This window comes from Tachyglossus aculeatus, chromosome 11 (genome assembly GCF_015852505.1).
Source record: "Tachyglossus aculeatus isolate mTacAcu1 chromosome 11, mTacAcu1.pri, whole genome shotgun sequence".
Classification (NCBI taxonomy): Eukaryota; Metazoa; Chordata; class Mammalia; order Monotremata; family Tachyglossidae; genus Tachyglossus; species Tachyglossus aculeatus.
Genome location: NC_052076.1, coordinates 16378901 through 16397255, shown reverse-complemented (window position 1 = coordinate 16397255; position 18355 = coordinate 16378901). Strand labels below are relative to the sequence as shown.

At 41.9% G+C, this 18355-nt stretch overlaps 1 protein-coding gene and 1 non-coding gene across 2 annotated transcripts; one reads left to right on the top strand and one right to left on the bottom strand.

Moving 5' to 3' along the window:
- Positions 1-5871: 5871 nt before the first annotated feature.
- Positions 5872-13780, top strand: LOC119935115 (keratin, type I cytoskeletal 27-like). Its single transcript, XM_038754755.1, has 8 exons — positions 5872-6216; positions 6565-6647; positions 7744-7900; positions 8128-8289; positions 8770-8895; positions 11674-11891; positions 12083-12120; positions 13612-13780. The coding sequence occupies exons 1-8, from the start codon at positions 5872-5874 to the stop codon at positions 13710-13712; spliced, it is 1230 nt and encodes a 409-aa protein (XP_038610683.1). The 3' UTR covers positions 13713-13780.
- On the bottom strand, positions 8556-8694 carry LOC119935423. Its single transcript, XR_005453306.1, has one exon. It is a non-coding gene; the product is annotated as a small nucleolar RNA SNORA7 (small nucleolar RNA).
- Positions 13781-18355: the final 4575 nt, after the last annotated feature.

Below are 18355 nucleotides of genomic sequence, written 5' to 3'. Positions count from 1 at the left end.
GGCTCACAGTCTAAAAGTCTAATAATGGCATTTGTTAAGCGCTTACTATGTGCAAAGCACTGTACTACTGAATGAATTAATTAAGTGACTTGCTTAAGGTCACACAGTGCTTCTAAGTGCTTCTCGCCAGCACTTAGAACAGTGCTTTGCACATAGTAAGCACTTAATAAATGCCATCAGTATTATTATTATTATTATTATCAAGAGGGCAAATAAGTGACCAAAGTCACTATTGGCAGGGACCTGTCTGAATGAGACAGGACAAGTGGTGGAGCCGGGCTCGGAACCTGGGTCCTCCGACCTCAAGGCTCGCTCTCTTTCTCCGAGGCCACACTACTTCTCAAAGTGAAAACCTCCCTCCCCGTCACGTTGTCAGAACATTACACAACTACAAGTCACAGGTAGCACCTGGAATCAACAAGGGAGAAAATCTGAATCACGGCTGGCATGAAAATTAGCCTTAACACAACCAGCAAACAAGCCGGATCGGGCTCCCGGATGAAACAGTTTCTTCGATTCGCCCGGTATCAGACTTAACTCCTGAGTCAGATTAAACATAGGAAACACTGAAAGGCACAAGCATGAAATACCATTATCATAAAAGGTCAGATCTTCTGTTGTCCTGCCATGGAGCAGCGTGGCTCAGTGGAACGAGCACGGGATTTGGAGTCAGAGGTCATGGGTTCGAATCCCGCTCCGCCACATCTGCTGTGCGATCTTGGGCAAGTCACTTAACTTCTCTAGGCCTCAGTTACCTCATCTGCAAAATGGGGATGAAGACTGTGAGCCCCACATGGGACAACCTGATCACCCTGTATCCTCCCCAGAGCTTAGAACAGTGCTTTGCACATAGTAAGCGCTTAACAAATGCCAATTATTATTATTATTATTATTATGGAGAAGCAGCACGGCCTAGTGGAAAAAGCGGAAGTCGGAGAACCCAGGTGGGTTCTAATCCCAGCTGCACTACTTGTCAGCTGCGTGACCTCGGGCAAGACATTTAACTTCTCGGGGGCCTCGGTTACCTCATCTGTAAAATGGGGATTAAAAGCTACTCCCTCCTTCTTCGACCGTGAGCCCCATGTGTGGGAAAGGGATTGTGGCCGACCTGACAAGCTTGTCTCTACCTCAGCATTTAGTACAGAACTTGGCACACAGTAAACGGTTAATAAGTCCCATTAAAAAAAATTGTGTTATACAAGAGGATCAAGCCGATTATAGCAACCGGAAAATATGGGTATGTTTCATCATCCTCTAGTACAGCATGAAAATGGACCTCTAGGCACATTCAGTCTCTAAACACAGAAAAAAAAATCACCGGTCAGGTGGGTGGGGGAGAAACCGAGGCAACAGAGGTGTGTTTTGTGGCTCAGTGGAAAGAGCCCAGGCTTTGGAGTCAGAGTTCATGGGTTCAAATCCCGGCTCCGCCAATTGTCAGTTGTGTGACTTTGGGCAAGTCTCTAACTTCTCTGGGCCTCAGTTACCTCATCTGTAAAACGGGGATTAGGATTGTGAGGCCCCCGTGGGACAACCTGATCACCTTGTAACCTCCCCAGCACTGAGAACAGTGCTTTGCACATAGTAAGCGCTTAATAAATACCATCATTATTATTATTATTATTATCAAGAGGGAAAATAAGTGATCCTCATGCCGATGAATACCAAAGTCACTATTGGCAGGGACGTGTCTGAATGAGACAGGAAGGATTATACTAAACCATCAACTTCTGTGCCCCTAAAATAGCCTCATTTTTTTACTCAGTGGCTCCTTTCCCTGAATTCCTGCCATAACACTGCATGGGAAGCAGCGTAGCTTAGTGGCAAGACCCTATGCTTGGGAATCAGAGGATGCGAGTTCTAATTCCAGCTCCGCCACTTGTCTGCTGTGTGACCTTGGGCAAGCCACTTAACTACCCCGTGTCTCGGTTACCTCATCTGGAAAATGGGGATTAAGACTGGGAGCCCCATGTGGGGCAACCTGATTACCTTGTATCTACCCCATAGTTTAGGACAGTGCTTGGCACATAGTAAGCGCTTAACAAATACCATCGTTATTATCATTATTATTATTATGGGACCAGACTGAAACATTTTGCTGCAACAGGTAATGAGGAGAATCTTCTTGAGCTCTTTAGGAATCACAACATCTCCCCAGCCTGATAGGATTTCAAAGATACGCTGCATACCACCTCCCCGCAGGATTTAAGAGCCTAGTTTCAATTCCCCGACAGAAACCTATCTACAAACCAAGCCAATATTAAACTTTTAAACTCTTCCCAGAGAACTAAGCTTCTGCCGCCATGTCAGGGTTCCACCAGGTTAATGTACAAAAACAAGTATTTGACTCACTCGATGTTTGTCTAAGTGAACAAAGATTTTGAATTTTCTCATTGTTTCTCTCACCCAGAGGGAGAAATTCCACTGAAGCCATCAACAAACAATAGGAAAACGTGTTCGTAGGATTATGAAATCTTTGGAAATAGCTCTACTCATTCACCCAACCACTACAAGGTGAAACAATCAGCGTAATTTCTCAGGTAGAAAAATAATTTATGCTTTAAGGCCAGATCCCTGCTTTTATTATCACTGGCAGCAACCACAAAAACAGATTACCACGGTCTGTCTCAACAAGTACGGATTTTCTTGGGCACCCCTGGATTCGTAGCTTCTTTCATTAGCGGCTCCTGAGCCTCAATTTAAATTTACTTCAGTTTCTGTGCAGGCTTTTGAGCGTACAATAGCTTCAGTCTGGAAAATTCTGAGTTGAATTAAGGTGTTTTTTCCCGTTACTGTTCCATTCCTAAAACTTTCCATGCAGGTGCAATGATTTAAGTGTTGATGATTCTTATCAGATATCCAAAAGAAAAGGAAGTACAATCCACACTGTTCCAAGGCCAAAGACTCTAGTCACTAGGCATTAACAGTAATCCCTTCTGCACGCTTTTTCACTTATCAATCGGCAGTATTTATTGAGTGTCTATACTGTGCGGAGCACTGTACTAAGCTCTTCGGAGAGTACTGTACAGCAGAATTGGTAAAAATGTTCCCTGCTCCCAAGAAGCTTACAGTCTAGAGGGGAAGAAAGGCACTGATATAAATAAGTAAATTATGGATATGTACATAAGTGCTGTGGGGCTAAAGGTGGAGTGAGGTGCTTAATAATAATAATAATAATAATAACAATAATAATGGCATTTGTTAAGCACTTACTATGTGCAAAGCACTGTTCTAAGTGCTGGAGGGATACAAGGTGATCAGGTTGTCCCACGTGGGGCTCACAGTCTTCATCCCCATTCTACAGATGAGGGAACTGAGGCTCTGAGAAGTTAAGTGATTTGCCCAAGGTCATACAGCAGACATGTGGCAGAGCCGGGAATCGAACCCATGACCTCTGACTCCAAAGCCACTGAGCCACAGTCTTTTGGATACTACAACAAAGATTTTAATGTTTTATTTACAATTTGCTTCATTATGTACAAAGCACTGTTCAGGGAGAATTTATTAAATGGTAAAATATTTGAATATAAAGGATCAGACAGACTCAAATGGGGTCTCGCCTAATTCTTTTAAGTGACTCATCAGTCATCCTTGTAGAAGTTCCCAAGTTAACTCAAAAAAAAGTTGTCTATATGAAATGTCACAGCACAGATAGGATAATCATCATCATCAATCGTATTTATTGAGCGCTTACTGTGTGCAGAGCACTGTACTAAGCGCTTGGGAAGTACAAGTTGGCAACATATAGAGTCAGTCCCTACCCAACAGTGGGCTCACAGGATAATCTGAAAGTTGTATCAACCTTCCCCTTCCATCCTTCATTATTCTACTTATTTCTCCCAACTTTAGTAGGTTTGGCAACCCAAGTCAGGTACGTCCAGGACCTTGGATGCTAAGCCCATGGCTTTTCCTAGTAAGGAAAGAATTTTATCACTGCACGGATTCAACAGCAAACAAAGCAACTTTGGGGCCTTTGGAGAAGTTGGGGAATGAAAATAAAGGAACACATGGCAGCGTGGCCCAGTGGAAAGAACACGGGCTCTGGAGTCAGAGGTCATGGGTTCATATCCCGGTTCCACCACATGTCTGCTGTGTGACCTTAGGCAAGTCACTTAACTTCTCTGAGCCTCAGTTACCTCATCTGTAAAAATGGGGATGAAGACTGTGAGCCCCCCGTGGGACAACCTGATCACCTTGTATCCCCCCAGCGCTTAGAACAGTGCTTTGCACACAGTAAGTGCTTAACAAATGTATTATTATTATTATTATTATTATTATTATTATTATTATTATTATTATTATTCAATGGCACAAATCTTTGGCCAACCCTTCTCTCCATGACTTCCCCACCAAATTTACCTAGGTAAATTTACCTCACTGAACTTGCCTAACAGAATTCAAAACTTATTCACTGACAAAAATCAATATCCATTCTGAATCTAGTACGCTCTCTGCTCATTTTACAGTAAAGAAGTTTCTAGAAATGGGAAAGGAAAAAGTTCTAATGTAGTCATTCGCTCTACCCATGTCACCCAAAGCAGACCTACTAAAAATTATTACTTTTGTTACTGTTTCAGAGACCCTTATACAGAGCAATATCTCTAAACCTCAGCAAGCTATTCATTCAATCGTATTTATTGATCACTTACTGTGTGCAGAGCACTGTATTAAGCACTTAAGCAAGCTATTCAAGAGGTTTGCTGGGATTTCTGGTTACAAAGGGACTACTTTGATTTCTGTTGATATTCCGAATCTAGGCCGGATGAATTCACTTATCCTTTGCAAGACATAGAGTCACATCTAAAGATAATTATCCACTGATTAAAACCATGGACTGGGGCATGGACTCTTCCCATGTATTGGATGCTTTCTGCTACATTATGAAAACCACCTAGTCTTTTTTCTGGTTTTTGCTTGTTTTTTTAATGGCATATGTTAAGTGCTTACTGTGAGCCAGGCACTGTACTAAGTGCTAGGGTAGATACAAACTAACCGGGTTGGACACAGTCCATGTCCCACATGGGGCTTTCAGTCTTAATCCCCATTTTACAGATGAGGGAACTAAGGCATAGAGAAGTTAGTTGACTTGCCCAAGGTCACCCATGAAACAAGTGGCAGAACTGGGATTAGAACCCAAGTCCTTCAACTCCCAGGGCTGTGCTCTTTCCACTAGGCCACACTGCTTCTTCACGCTATGCACAAAAAGTGAACAGAAACCACAGAATTTGAATTTCCCTTACATAGTTTCAAAGACACACCAAAACTAATCCAAAGTAGCACACTGAATCAGACTAAACAACTCCTTCTAGGTTTAATGAAAAAGGAATTATTTCTCATTCAGTGTACAGAACCAGTCATTCCTAGAGTGTTACCTAAACTGAGATTTTAGCCCACGCTATTACTTCACCCAGTAAATCCCTGAGACAGACTGTGAGAAGCTTTCAAATCACCTCATCTGCAAAACTGCATGCCTGACATGACCTTCTGGGGGAAAATGAATTGTGAATCAAGTCACAGAAACAGGAAAAAAGCAGGGGGGCAGAAATACGAGGAATGAAAAAAAAATGCTTAATGAGGCTGATATCATTTAAAGATGAATATTTCATTCCTCCCACAGTGAGATAGTGCACAGCTGGAGGCGTCTGTTGTACTTTGAAACAAATACAGAAGCTCAGCACAAAGTAACGAATAATAAATGAATATAAAACCATCTAGGATTGCAGACGTCATAAAAAAAGTCTTTTGAGCGATTGGTATCAGGAGCGCAACACCCCATTTATCTTGTATAAAAAGGGCTTCGAACAGACTGAACTCAGCAGTTGCCGCATCAGTTTATCACTTGCATTTGGCAACCCTAAGCTTCTCTCCCATACCATGTCCCACTCCCGGCAAAAATCAAGTCTCTGGCAATTCGACTCTGGTCTTGGAGGAGGAGGTTTTGCCGGGAAAAATCGCGGCCCCGTAGGAGGAGGCTTTTGTACTATCTTCGGGGACGGTGAGAGAGGCCTGCTCTCTGGCAATGAAAAGATAACCATGCAGAATCTGAATGACCGCTTAGCTATCTACTTAGACAAGGTCAGAGCTCTGGAGGAGGCCAACAAGGAGCTCGAGTTCAAAATCAAAGAGTGGTATAAGAAATTCGGTCTGGAAGCTGGTAGTCGCGGAACCAAGCGAGACTACAACAAATATTTCCAGCTAATTGAAGAGCTTCAGAATCAGGTAAGTCATTTTTCAATACCGCTGATTTGACGACTAGACCACGATTTGGTGAAAGCTTTCCGAGTCCATCCTCCTCTCTGCCCAGAATAAGTAAACAGTCGACTATGCGGATTCCCATTCAGATGCGTGACGACGAGTGTGGAGATATTGCTAATACCAAACGTGGGATAATTAAAAAGGTATTTCCGAGATCCTAAAATTCTCAGCACAAATTGAACCGGGGGTGATATTTCATAAGTGTTCAGTTAGCCGGAGGACAGAAATGCCTGAAGGTTAAATGGTCAAAAATTTGAGGGAATATCACCAATGAGGCGGTATCTTATTACTTTATAATCCTTCTGTTTCCAGATCTTGGATGTGACCACTAGCGGTGCCAGCATCATGCTCCGGAATGACAATCTGCGATTAGCTGCGGATGACTTCAAACTGAAGTAGGTTGATTAATCTGGTGTTATCCCCTAAAACCTCAAATTTATTTTAGTGCCTGCCTCCAAAGCTAAACTGTCAACCCTTGAGGGCAACGTTCTGATCTGCTAAGTCTAACATATTTTTCCAAGCACTTAGTAATAATAATAATAATAATAATGGCATTTATTAAGCACTTACTATGTGCAAAGCACTGTTCTAAGCACTGGGGTGGTTACAACGTGATCAGGTTGTCCCACGGCGGGCTCACAGTCTTCATCCCCATTTTACAGATGAGGTGACTGAGGCCCAGAGAAGTTAAGTGACTTGCCCAAAGTCACACAGCTGACAATTGGCGGAGCCGGCATTTGAACCCATGACCTCTGACTCCAAAGCTCTTTCCACTGAGCCATGCTGCTTCTAGTACAGTGTGAGCCTGTTGTTGGGTAGGGACCGTCTCTATAGGTTGCCGACTTGTACTTCCCAAGCGCTTAGTACAGTGCTCTGCACACAGTAAGCGCTCAATAAATACGATTGGATGAATGAATGAATGTTCTGCCCACAGTAACTGCTATTAACTGATTGCATCAGAAATGGTACAAGACACTTCACAGTGGGAATTGCTTAGTATCTTAACATTTGCAAAACATTTTGCTTTGTCCCTTCTAAATAAACAACTATTCATGCACTCAAGAACATTTTTGGAAATACTGAGCTTTGCTGTTTTGGAAGCATGGCCACTTAAAAAAAGTGGAGAAAGGAGTGATTTTTTCAAGTGAATTTGATCCACGTAGGCACAATATTCAGCCCGAAAGACAACTTTCCCCTTGGCTCCCAATCTCCCCGTGCCTGTTCTGATAAAGCCCTATTTTTACAACCCTTCCTTCTAGGTTCTGTTTTCTGGGAAAACAGAGGTTGGTTAATCGACAGACAATTCTGTTCTAAAAAATCAAAATAACTCCTTTCTTTAAAAAATGTAACACATCTAACAGAATTGTAAGACCTTGTTAGGCTAAGGTGGCCAAAGTAAAACTGCAAAACGTTTGTTGGGCAGACATAATTTTCTGCCTAGCGACGCGGTTCTTGTTTAAACTGAAAGTGTTTAAAATCTTTTTTTTTAAGGTACGAGACCGAGCTGGCTCTATGCCAGGGCGTGGAAGCCGACATCAATGGCTTGCGTAGGGTTCTGGATGACATGACCTTGTCTAAGACTGATCTGGAGATGCAGGTGGAAACTCTGAGGGAGGAATTGGCCTACCTCAAGAAGAACCACGCAGAGGTGTGTACGGGGCATACGAATAAGTCGCCTCTCACGTATTCTAGAATGACTGTAAATTTGTTATACTCGTGTCCTCTCCCAAGTAATTAGTACAATAACCCACTTCAGTGTAGGACATTCTCCACATACAGCCATTTGAAGGAAGAAGCAGTGAGGTCACTGGGCAAATGAAACGAAGAATAGAACCCGTTTTTCTCTTTCTATCTCGTGTATTTGTCTCTACCCAGGAAATGAAAGGCTTGCAGCCTGCTTCGGGCTCGGATGTGAGCGTGGAAATGAACGCAGCCCCGGGAACGGATCTGGCCAAACTTCTGAATGATATGAGGGCTCAGTATGAAAATCTGGCGGAACAGAACCGCAAAGAGGCTGAAGCCTGGTTCCGCGACAAGGTGAGCCATCCCTCCTAGAGAGGTCTCTGTCCGAATCCCGTCTTGTCTTATGCTGTCCAGTCGTTTCCGATCCGTAGCGACTCTAAGGATACATCTCTCCCCAAACGACCCACTCTCCATCTGCAATCATTCTGATAGAGTATCCATAGAGCTTTCTTGGTAAAAAGAGGGAAGTGGTTTACCGACGCCTCTTCCCGTGCAGTAAACTCGAGTCTCCGCCCTCGCCTCTCTCCCATCCCGCTGCTGCCCAGCACAGGTGATTTTTGACTTGTAACAGATTGACTTCCTCTCGTTAGCCACTGCCCAAGCTAGGAATTGGAAAAGGTTGGCCTCTGCTTGACTCTCCCTCCCATAGCCAAGACTGGTAGAGTACTGGAAACTCTCCAGGCGCGATCCTGAGAGGGGGACAGAATCCTAGAGCCTGTGAACCTGGAACTTGTTCTATTCACTCCTGATGACCACTCTGAAAATGTATTTCAGAGTGAATCATTGCAACAGCAGATTTCCATGGTAACTGATGAATCCAACACAGCCAAGAGTGAGATGATAGAGCAGAAACGCACTCTCCAAGCCCTTGAGATCGAGCTCCAATCTGCCATGGCCCTGGTATGTAAACCAAACATTCAAATTTGGTTTTTTCCGTCTATAGATTCTTCAGTTGCTGGCCCTAATTTCTGAATTTAACAACAGCAGCATACCATCACTGCATTTTTTTAAATTTAGCTCTATTGAGCACCTATTGTGTGCAGAGTACTGTACTCGGGGAGAGTACAATAAGAAGCTTGCAATCTGTTGGAGGAAAAGAACAATTAATCTATGAAAGAGTGCAAACTGGAGAAAGAACAAAGCTACATCTGGTAGAATCATGAGTCTGATCAAACAGGGTTCTTTCAGTGGTTAGAAAACGAACAATCTAGTATTTCATGTAGGCAGATCACCATTAAATTTGGAGGGGTAGCATCACTTTAAGTCCCTAAATTATTGCAAAGATAGCGTTCATAATGAGTCACGCTTATGGAAACACCGGCAGAGTTCTGAATGAGATCACTTGTGTTTTTCTAGGTAGGTGGTAAAGAGTAAAGAGAAGCAAGCACTTGACAGATGAAGGGAATTTATCTCCAAAGATGTTATCTTCATATGGATTTCAACAGGAGTTTTAATCGTACGAGTCCCTGCTCAGTTTTAAATATGGAAATGAGAGGAAGTTTAAACGCACGCATTTTTTTTTTACCCATTTATATATTAAACTTAGGGCATAGGATTTGAGGGTTTAAAAACAGAATATTCAGGGGATAATTAATTGGGATTTTTAAAATTCAAATACAGAGTTTTATTTTTGCTTCTATTTTAACATTAACACGCAACAATATATGCACGGCAAATATTCGGTAACACTAATCAGTCAATCAATTGTATTTATTGAGTGCTTACCGTGTGCAGAGGACTGCTTAATATTACTTATTTGAAGGATCTGTAATAGATGTGAATGCTTGATATTCCCACTACCACATCAATGTTAAGGAAATCTTTCTTAATCCGGGCCGTTCAACTCTAAATCAACGTAAAATTTAGCAATATCCAAGTCTTGAGTTTTGAGATGAGGGCTCTCTCAACTGGAGCAAGAGTAATGATGAAACAAAGGCAAAAAAACCTGGCAAAAATAGATGATAGTCACACCCAAAAACTCAGGATTTTTTAGTGTGGGAAAAAGGGGAAATCTTTCAGGAAAATATGCCTCTGATGAATTTTAAAATATTGAAGCTTTCCAAGTATCACATTCCAAAATGTACTTTGCTGACATTGTAAATATTGACAATTTATTTCACAAATGTGCTTAAATCGACTTCTATCAACCAGCGCCGAATTAGGGTGGATTGATAAAGTGGCATGTCTGTTTTGGCAGTGAAAATGGTAAGAAAAGCCTAAACTTTAACAAAATAATTGTTTTCAGATACATTCAGATCAGGTTAATTATACACTGGCCCATAAGTGTCTGAGTCTAAGTCAGAAGTATAAGTAAAGGCATCCCTAGTCCCCTTCCTAAATGTAACAAATTGTAGTAGCACAAAATTTCACAACCCTTGAGTCAGGTATTATTATAGTCATAATATATTATAATTATTATAATAATAACAATAGTTTTTGTTTAGCTCTTATGATGTGTCAAGCATTGTTCTAAGCGCTGGGGTAGACGGAGTCAATCGGTCAGACACGGTCCTTGTCCCATGTGGGGCTCACAGTCTAAGTAGGAGGGAGAACGGGTATTGAATCCCCATTTTACAGATGAGGAAATTGAGGCACAGAGAAGTTAAGTGATTTGACCAAGTTCATAAAGCAGGGTGAATGCTGGGGCAGGATTAGAACCCAGGTCCAGTGACCGGCCCAACGATGACTGTACTCCCTTTTCAGTATGAGAAGGTGTTGACAAGGAAGACGATCTATAGATCTATATGTTCATATGCTATAGATCTTTCTTATTCTTCTTATACAGAGAATCACCACAGGCCTAAATCTCATGGTACACCTACCTTTTAGTGAAATAATAATAATAATGATGATGATGGTATTTATTAAGTGCTTACTATGTGCACTTACTAAGCGCTGGGAAGGTTACAAGGAGATCAAGTTGTCCCACGGGGGGCTCACAGTCTTAATTCCCATTTTACAGATGAGGGAACTGAGGCACAGATAAGTTATTAAGCGCTTACTATGTGCAAAGCACTGTTCTAAGCACTGGGAAGGTTACAAGGAGATCAGGTTGTCCCACGAGGGCTCACAGTCTTAATCCCCATTTTACAGATGAGGGAACTGAGGCACAGATAAGTTATTAAGCGCTTACTATGTGCAAAGCACTGTTCTAAGCGCTGGGAAGATTACAAGGAGATCAGGTTGTCCCACGGGGGGCTCACAGTCTTAATCCCCATTTTACAGATGAGGGAACTGAGGCACAGAGAAGGTATGTGACTTGCCCAAAGTCACACAGCTGACAATTGGTGGAGCCGGGTTTTGAACCCATGACCTCTGACTCCAAAGCCCGGGCTCTTTCCACTGAGCCACGCTGCTTCTCTAATAATGAGAAGCAGTGTGGCCTGGGAGACAGAAGGACCTGGGCTCTAATCCCGGCTCTGCAACTTGTCCGCTGTGTGACCTTGGGCAAGCTACTTAACTTTTCTGTGCCTCAGTTACCTCAACTGTAAAATGGATATTAAGACTGTGAGTCCCACGGGACATGGACTGCGTCCAACCTGATTAGCTTGTATCTACCCCCGACGTTTAGTATTGTGCCTGGAACATAGTAAGTGTTAAACAAATACAATTAAAAGAAGTATTCCTTCATTTCTGAACTCATTACTTTAATCATCAATGAATTTTTTTTCTTGCCAGAAAAACTCTCTTGAAGGAAGCTTGGGGGAAACGGAAACAAACTACAGAGCTCAGCTTTCACAAACCCAGGTTCAAATCAGCGCGCTGGAGGCTCAGCTACTTCAGATCCGGACTGAAATGGAAAGCCAGAGCACGGAATACAACCAGCTTCTGGATGTCAAGACCCGCCTGGAGAATGAGATCGAGACCTACCGTCGCCTGCTAGAAGAAGAGGGAGGGTAAGTGGTTGGGAGCAAATGAATTAATCGCCCCTCTTTCTGATTGTTTTCCCTCTCAATCTCCATCTGATAAAAACTGAAAGCCAAGACTCTGGTCAAACTATACAAACCGTATTACACTTTACAAACCGTAGAATCCTCTTTGGGATTTATGGCTGTTGTCAAAATGAGCATGTCAATTTTCTTTTCAGTCACGGCAGTGGATCCAGAACAGGAAACCTAGTCAAAGGTGAGTAGGTTCTGCAGGAGTTTATCCAAAACTGTGGATCATTTTCAGAGTGAGAGAGAGAGTGCACAAATGCAGTGTGGCCTAATGGAAAGAGCGTGAACCTGGGAGTTAGAGGACCTAGGTTCTAATTCTGACTCTCTGCTGCTTGCCTGCTATGTGACCTTGACAAGACACTTAATTTCCTTCTGCCTCACTTCACTCATCTGCAAAATGGGGAGGTAATTACAGGGTAATTACATTCTGTGAAAAACCCACTTCCATACAGCTAAGTGGGAGGAGACTTTTAAAAATATTCAAATGACTGCAATTTGCCATTCGATTACAAAATACTGGACTCTCATGCCCAATCTGGATTTGGCATCGTTGGTGGTCCAATATTCCAATGCTTATCATAGAAAAGTGTTACAATAAGAATAGTAGTAGTAATAATAGTCCCCATTGCGACCACAAGCTCTCCTTCTAGACTGTAAGCTTGGTGTGGGAAGGGAATGTGTCTGTTACAGTGTTATATTGTAGTAGTAGTAGTATAGTAGCAATAATAGCAGCAGTAGTAATAGCAGCAGCAGTAGTGGTTGTATTTGTTGAGTGCCCACTGAATGCAAACAAATATGGTTGAGTAATATAAAAGAGGAAAAGTTGAGCTATGTGAAGATAAAACATAATACCGTGCTCTGCACACAGTAAGCGCTCAATAAATACAATTGAATAAATGATGTGAATATGCTTTGACTACACAAAAAACACACGACTCAGAAACAACTGCTGTTGTTATTATGAGAAGCCGCGTGGCTCAGTGGAAAGAGCCCGGGCTTTGGAGTCAGAGGTCATGGGTTCAAATCCCGGCTCTGCCAATTGTCAGCTGTGTGACTTTGGGCAAGTCACTTCACTTCTCTGGGCCTCAGTTACCTCATCTGTAAAATGGGGATTAAGACTGTGAGCCCCCAGGGGACAACCTGATCACCTTGTAACCTCCCCAGCACTTAGAACAGTGCTTTGCACATAGTAAGCGCTTAATAAATGCCATCATTATTATTATTATTATTGCTGTTTTTACTACCATTATTATTATTATTCTCTACCCCTGGGGTAGAAAGATAGCAGTCGATCCCTCGGCTTTGTGAGCTAGATATCCGACTTCCTCAGATCTCTGAAGGGATCTGAGAGTTTCTAATCAAGGTTTAAAGACCCAAAATGATGGCTTTTTGGTCTACTAGCTTTTGGAGGCTTGCCCCTCCCAATCCTCTTCCCATGAAAATTCCTGTTTCCTCCGCATCTCCGAGACTCAAAATGAAAAATTAGCACCTCTGGAATGAAGCCCAGTGTTCACCTCCCTATTGTTCAGCTATAGATGCTTTGCCAACTCTGACCCATTAGTTTCCAGACTCGCCCAGAATATCTACCATTCGCTTTCTCGGACTATTTCAACTAAGTGACTATTTGTCTTACGTTGATCCAGGTCAAATTGTACATTTTATCCCATTTCCTTTACAGAACCAACAAAAACATTTCTGTACAAAACCATCGTTGAGGAGCTGGTCGATGGAATTGTTGTTTCATCTCAGATAAAGAATGTCCACCAAAGATCGGCTTAAAAGAGACCTTGGGAAAGAAAACCCATGATTTGAGGACCCTTTAATCTACTGCATTTAGAGATGCAAAATTCCCTCTCCTTTAGAGTAGGATCGAGTCCTAAATATCCTGGGAAACAAGGGATGTAGTCATTTCCTGCTTGGGTTATGGAAGCAAAACGTGGTATATTTTGGAAGTTCTTTGATCTTATTCAATAATCGTCTTTTGGACTTTTTAGAGGTTTCATATTTGGGGTGTTTTTCAATCTTTTTATTTGCTCTACCCCAAGATTAATATCATCCTTATTTCAGACAGCCTGTCCTGAATGGATCCTCTGTCAGAAGTAAAATCAGTTGTTAGTTCCATTTAAACTTTACATCTGTGCTAAGACTTTCAGTCCTTGCTTAAAAATTAACAAGATTTTAAGTAATTGAAACTACTTGCTTCAGATGATGATGTATAAGAATAAAGTTACATTTTACCATGCCCAAAATGCATGATTTTAAAGTTGGACTGATCAAATAAATGCTTCGAGTGCTGTTGATAAAAAGATCCAAATATTTGTTTTGAATTTTAAAATACATTTAAGAAATGTAATTCAGGGAAGTCAATCGACAGATCTCTGAACATTTCATCTACACACCTGGGTAAACAGTTAACTGTAAAGTGAATATTCTGCAGGAACCTGAATATTGCTGGACACTGCTTCAACTTTAATAAACACCCACAAAGAGAGCAGAAGTACACAAAGGGCAGGATTCAAGTCTTTTACTTCTATTATATTCTCCTAAATATTTAGCACAGTGTTCGCGATGACATATTATGATCATTTTTTGGTAAGAGCTGTTCGAAACACGCAGTGATCCTGTTGAAGGTGGACAACGGAAATGCAGGGAAGGAAAGGAAAAATCACACTTCCCAGGAAATGAAGGAGCTGATTCATGACTTCCCTGCACCATGGGGTGGTCTTGGGCTGAGTCAAGCCCCCGACTTCTCTTGATAAGGGGAAAGAAAGACCTAGAATCTGTCTCTTGGCTCCCGAAATGTTGGTTAGTGAGGAGTCTTCTCAAAGCTGGCTCCACTACTGAAACTAGTGGGGAGGTAGGCTGGAGAAGTGAAGGTTGATGATCAATTCTGTAATTTTTCTGGTATAAATCTTTGTTTGGGCTTTTAAATGTTTGAATTTACTTTCATGCATTCTTTTCAACTGCACCTATGATTAAAATATTGCACCTGGGCAGCTACATGTAATCAAAGTTTTATAGTTCTTCAAAATAAAATCACAAGGCAGAATTATCTTGTGGATTCTGGATGGATTCCACATCTCTTTTATTCCTTTTGAATGCCTGATCTGTAGATGGGCTTCTCACTCTAAGTATTTTAAGACAGTTTCTAGACTGTATGCCCGTTGTTGGGTAGGGACTGTCTCTGTTGCCAAATTGTACTTTCCAAGCGCTTAGTACAGTGCTCTGCACACAGTAAACGCTCAATAAATACGATTGAATGAATGAATGAATGAAGAAAGTGTCTCACCTAATATACAGTGCTCTGTGCTCAGTAGACCCTCAGTATATGGCTTGATAAGCAACATCCTATCAAGCATCATTTTATTGGAAGGTAACTACAGTACCTTATTGATTCAGCGTAGCTCTCCAAAGAGGCAGGCTTTATAATATTCCAGTAAGTCCATGATTATTCCAAATGCACCTTCAATTTTCGCTCCTGTGGATGAGTGAAAGCAGAAAATCTTGATTAGCGATTGCCCAAATAGCCAGTTGGAACTCCCGATTTTCCACATTCCCTGCAGAATTTCAACAGTCTGCCATGAAACATGATGCACATCCATAACATTTGATAAACGCGCTGGGGAGAGGGTGGTTCCCCTGGCTACAAAGGAGCGCTAGCCTAGCTGCCCCTCCTTTTAGCACTGCTCAGCACCAGGGCCGACTTCTCTGAGAAAAGCTGCACATCTAAAGCAAAAAGTAAAACAATCTAAACCGTTTATTTTCAACTCTGCCAACACAGGAATATATATACATTATGATTTCACATTAAATGCTAACAGCAAGCCACCCGCTTTCAGATGGAGAATCTAAGCGGCTCTTCGGTCAGAGAGGCCTATGTTCATTCATTCATTCAATCGTATTTATTGAGCGCTTACTGTGTGCAGAGCACTGTACTAAGCGCTTGGGATGTACAAGTTGGCAACGTAGCGGCAACATATCCCTACGTTCTAACCAGAGAGTCAATCAAAATGCAAATTAACCAATTTTTAAAAAAGAAATATGAAAACATCAAAGCCTAGATGAGATGGGGTCTATTATCTCCCCTTAAAAACCTCAAAGTAGGCATTATGTTCTTGAAGTGAATCAACCTGAAAAATACGGCATATAACCTAGAAAACGTGAGTCGGAGTAATAGTAGTATTTAATAATAGTAGTTTGCTAAGTGCTTACTGTGTGCAAAGCACTGGGAAAGAATACACAGATGGGATTAGTCCCAATCCCTGGCCCTATGGAGCACACAACCTAAAAAAATAATAAAGATGATATTTGTAAGAGCGAACTCTGTGCCAGGCACTATACTAAGCGCTGGGGTGGATACAAGGAAATCGAGCTGGACACATTCCCTGTCCCAAGTGGGGCTCACAGTCTCAACCCCCATTTTACAGATGAGGTAACTGAGGCACATAGAAGTGAAGTGACTTGCCCAAGGTCACACAGCAGACACGTGGAGGAGCTGAGATTATATGAGCTGGGGAGCGGGGACTGGAGAAAGGCACAAGAAGAGATGAAACGAGACACTAAGACAACATAAAGATATAGGTGAATACGGAAAATAATAAAAAAAAAAGATTTGTGGGTTTTGGGCAAACGGAGCAGAACTTCAGGCTTCTCACTAGTTCAGTCAACGGTTACAACCACAGCTCCAGTGAACACTTTTCCCCTTTTAGACTGTGAGCACACTGTTGGGTAGGGACTGTCTCTATATGTTGCCAACTTATACTTCCCAAGCGCTTAGTACAGTGCTCTGCACACAGTAAGCGCTCAATAAATACGATTGATGATGATGAACACTGCATCAACAGCCATCTGAGCTATCCCACATAAGCATCTTTTCCTCTTTAGATTATAAGCTCTTTATGGAAAGGGAACGTGGCCACTAATTTGGTTGTATTATATTCTCCCAAGCGCTTAGTACAGTGCTCTGCACATATTAAGAGCTCAATCAATATCACTGACTGATGGATTGATTGACTGGGAAGGGCCCAGCACTGGGAGTCAGAAGACCCTGATTCTACTCCCAGCTCCGACGTTTGTATATATGTATATATATATATATACATCACCTGCATATATGTATATATATTTGTACATATTTATTACTCTATTTATTTATTTATTTATTTATTTTGCTTGTACACATCTATTCTATTTATTTTATTTTGTTAGTATGTTTGGTTTTGTTCTCTGTCTTCCCCTTTTAGACTGTGAGCCCACTGTTGGGTAGGGACTGTCTCTATATGTTGCCAATTTGTACTTCCCAAGTGCTTAGTACAGTGCTCTGCACATAGTAAGCACTCAATAAATATGATTGATTGATTGATTTGCCTCCTGCAAGATGTTGGATAAGTCACTTAACTTCACAGAAGCAGCGTGGCTCAGTGGAAAGAGCCTGGGCTTTGGAGTCAGAGGTCACGGGTTCAAATCCCGGCTCCGCCGCTTGTCAGCTATGTGACTTTGGGTAAGTCACTTAACTTCTCTGAGCCTCAGTTCCCTCATCTGTAAAATGGGGATTAAGACTGTGAGCCCCACGTGGGACAACCTGATCACCTTGTATCCCCCCAGTGCTTAGAACAGTGCTTTGCACATAGTAAGCGCTTAACAAATGCCATCATTGTTATTATTATTATTATTCTCTGGGCTTCAGTGACCTCATCTGTAAAATAGGGATGAAGACTGTGAGCCCCCCATGGGACAACCTGATCACCTTGTAACCTCCCCAGCACTTAGAACAGGGCTTTGCACATAGTAAGTGCTTAATAAATGCCATCATCATTATTATTATTATTCTCTGGGCTTCAGTTTCCTCTTCTATAAATTCTGGGTAAAATGCCCTCCCTTCCTCTAAAACTGTAAGTCCCATGTGGGACAGGAACCGTGTTTGGTGTGATTATCTTTTTATCTACCCCAGTTCTTGGCACACAAAAAGCACTTAATGAATACCATAATTATTATTCAGTCACACACTCAGAAAGGAGCAATTCTAACTTCGCAAAATCTTTAGCTCTTATAGATTGTCAAAATGTATGGAATTTAGTCTTACTACTTGAAAACAGGCATGCTTTTTCTTCCATACCTCCTTAATATATGAGTAATTGACCTTTGCAGCTGCATGAGTTCGGGAGTAATGATTTTGTTTGTGGTAGATCTTTATCTATGTGTCAACGCTTCACAGAGTCATATTTCAGGAACAAACATTACAGGGTGGCATAAAGCCACTGGTGTAGACTGGTCTGAGTAAAACAATTAAGAGGGGAAAATAAGGATTGATGGATTAGTGATACGAATTCTTCAAGGGGAAGGAGCGTGAAAATGCTTTTAGAAGGCGTCACAATGGGTAAAAATGCCTGTGGCAAGTATTCCTGTCCATCTGCCTTTCCCAC

Bases quoted from the DNA above. Each gene is read 5' to 3' on its own strand.
- LOC119935115 (XM_038754755.1), top strand. From the start codon at position 5,872: ATGTCCCACTCCCGGCAAAAATCAAGTCTCTGGCAATTCGACTCTGGT. The intron at 6,648-7,743 runs GTAGGTTGATTA...TTTTTTTTTAAG, and splicing joins GCGGATGACTTCAAACTGAA to GTACGAGACCGAGCTGGCTC. The intron at 11,892-12,082 runs GTAAGTGGTTGG...TTTTCTTTTCAG, and splicing joins CTGCTAGAAGAAGAGGGAGG to TCACGGCAGTGGATCCAGAA.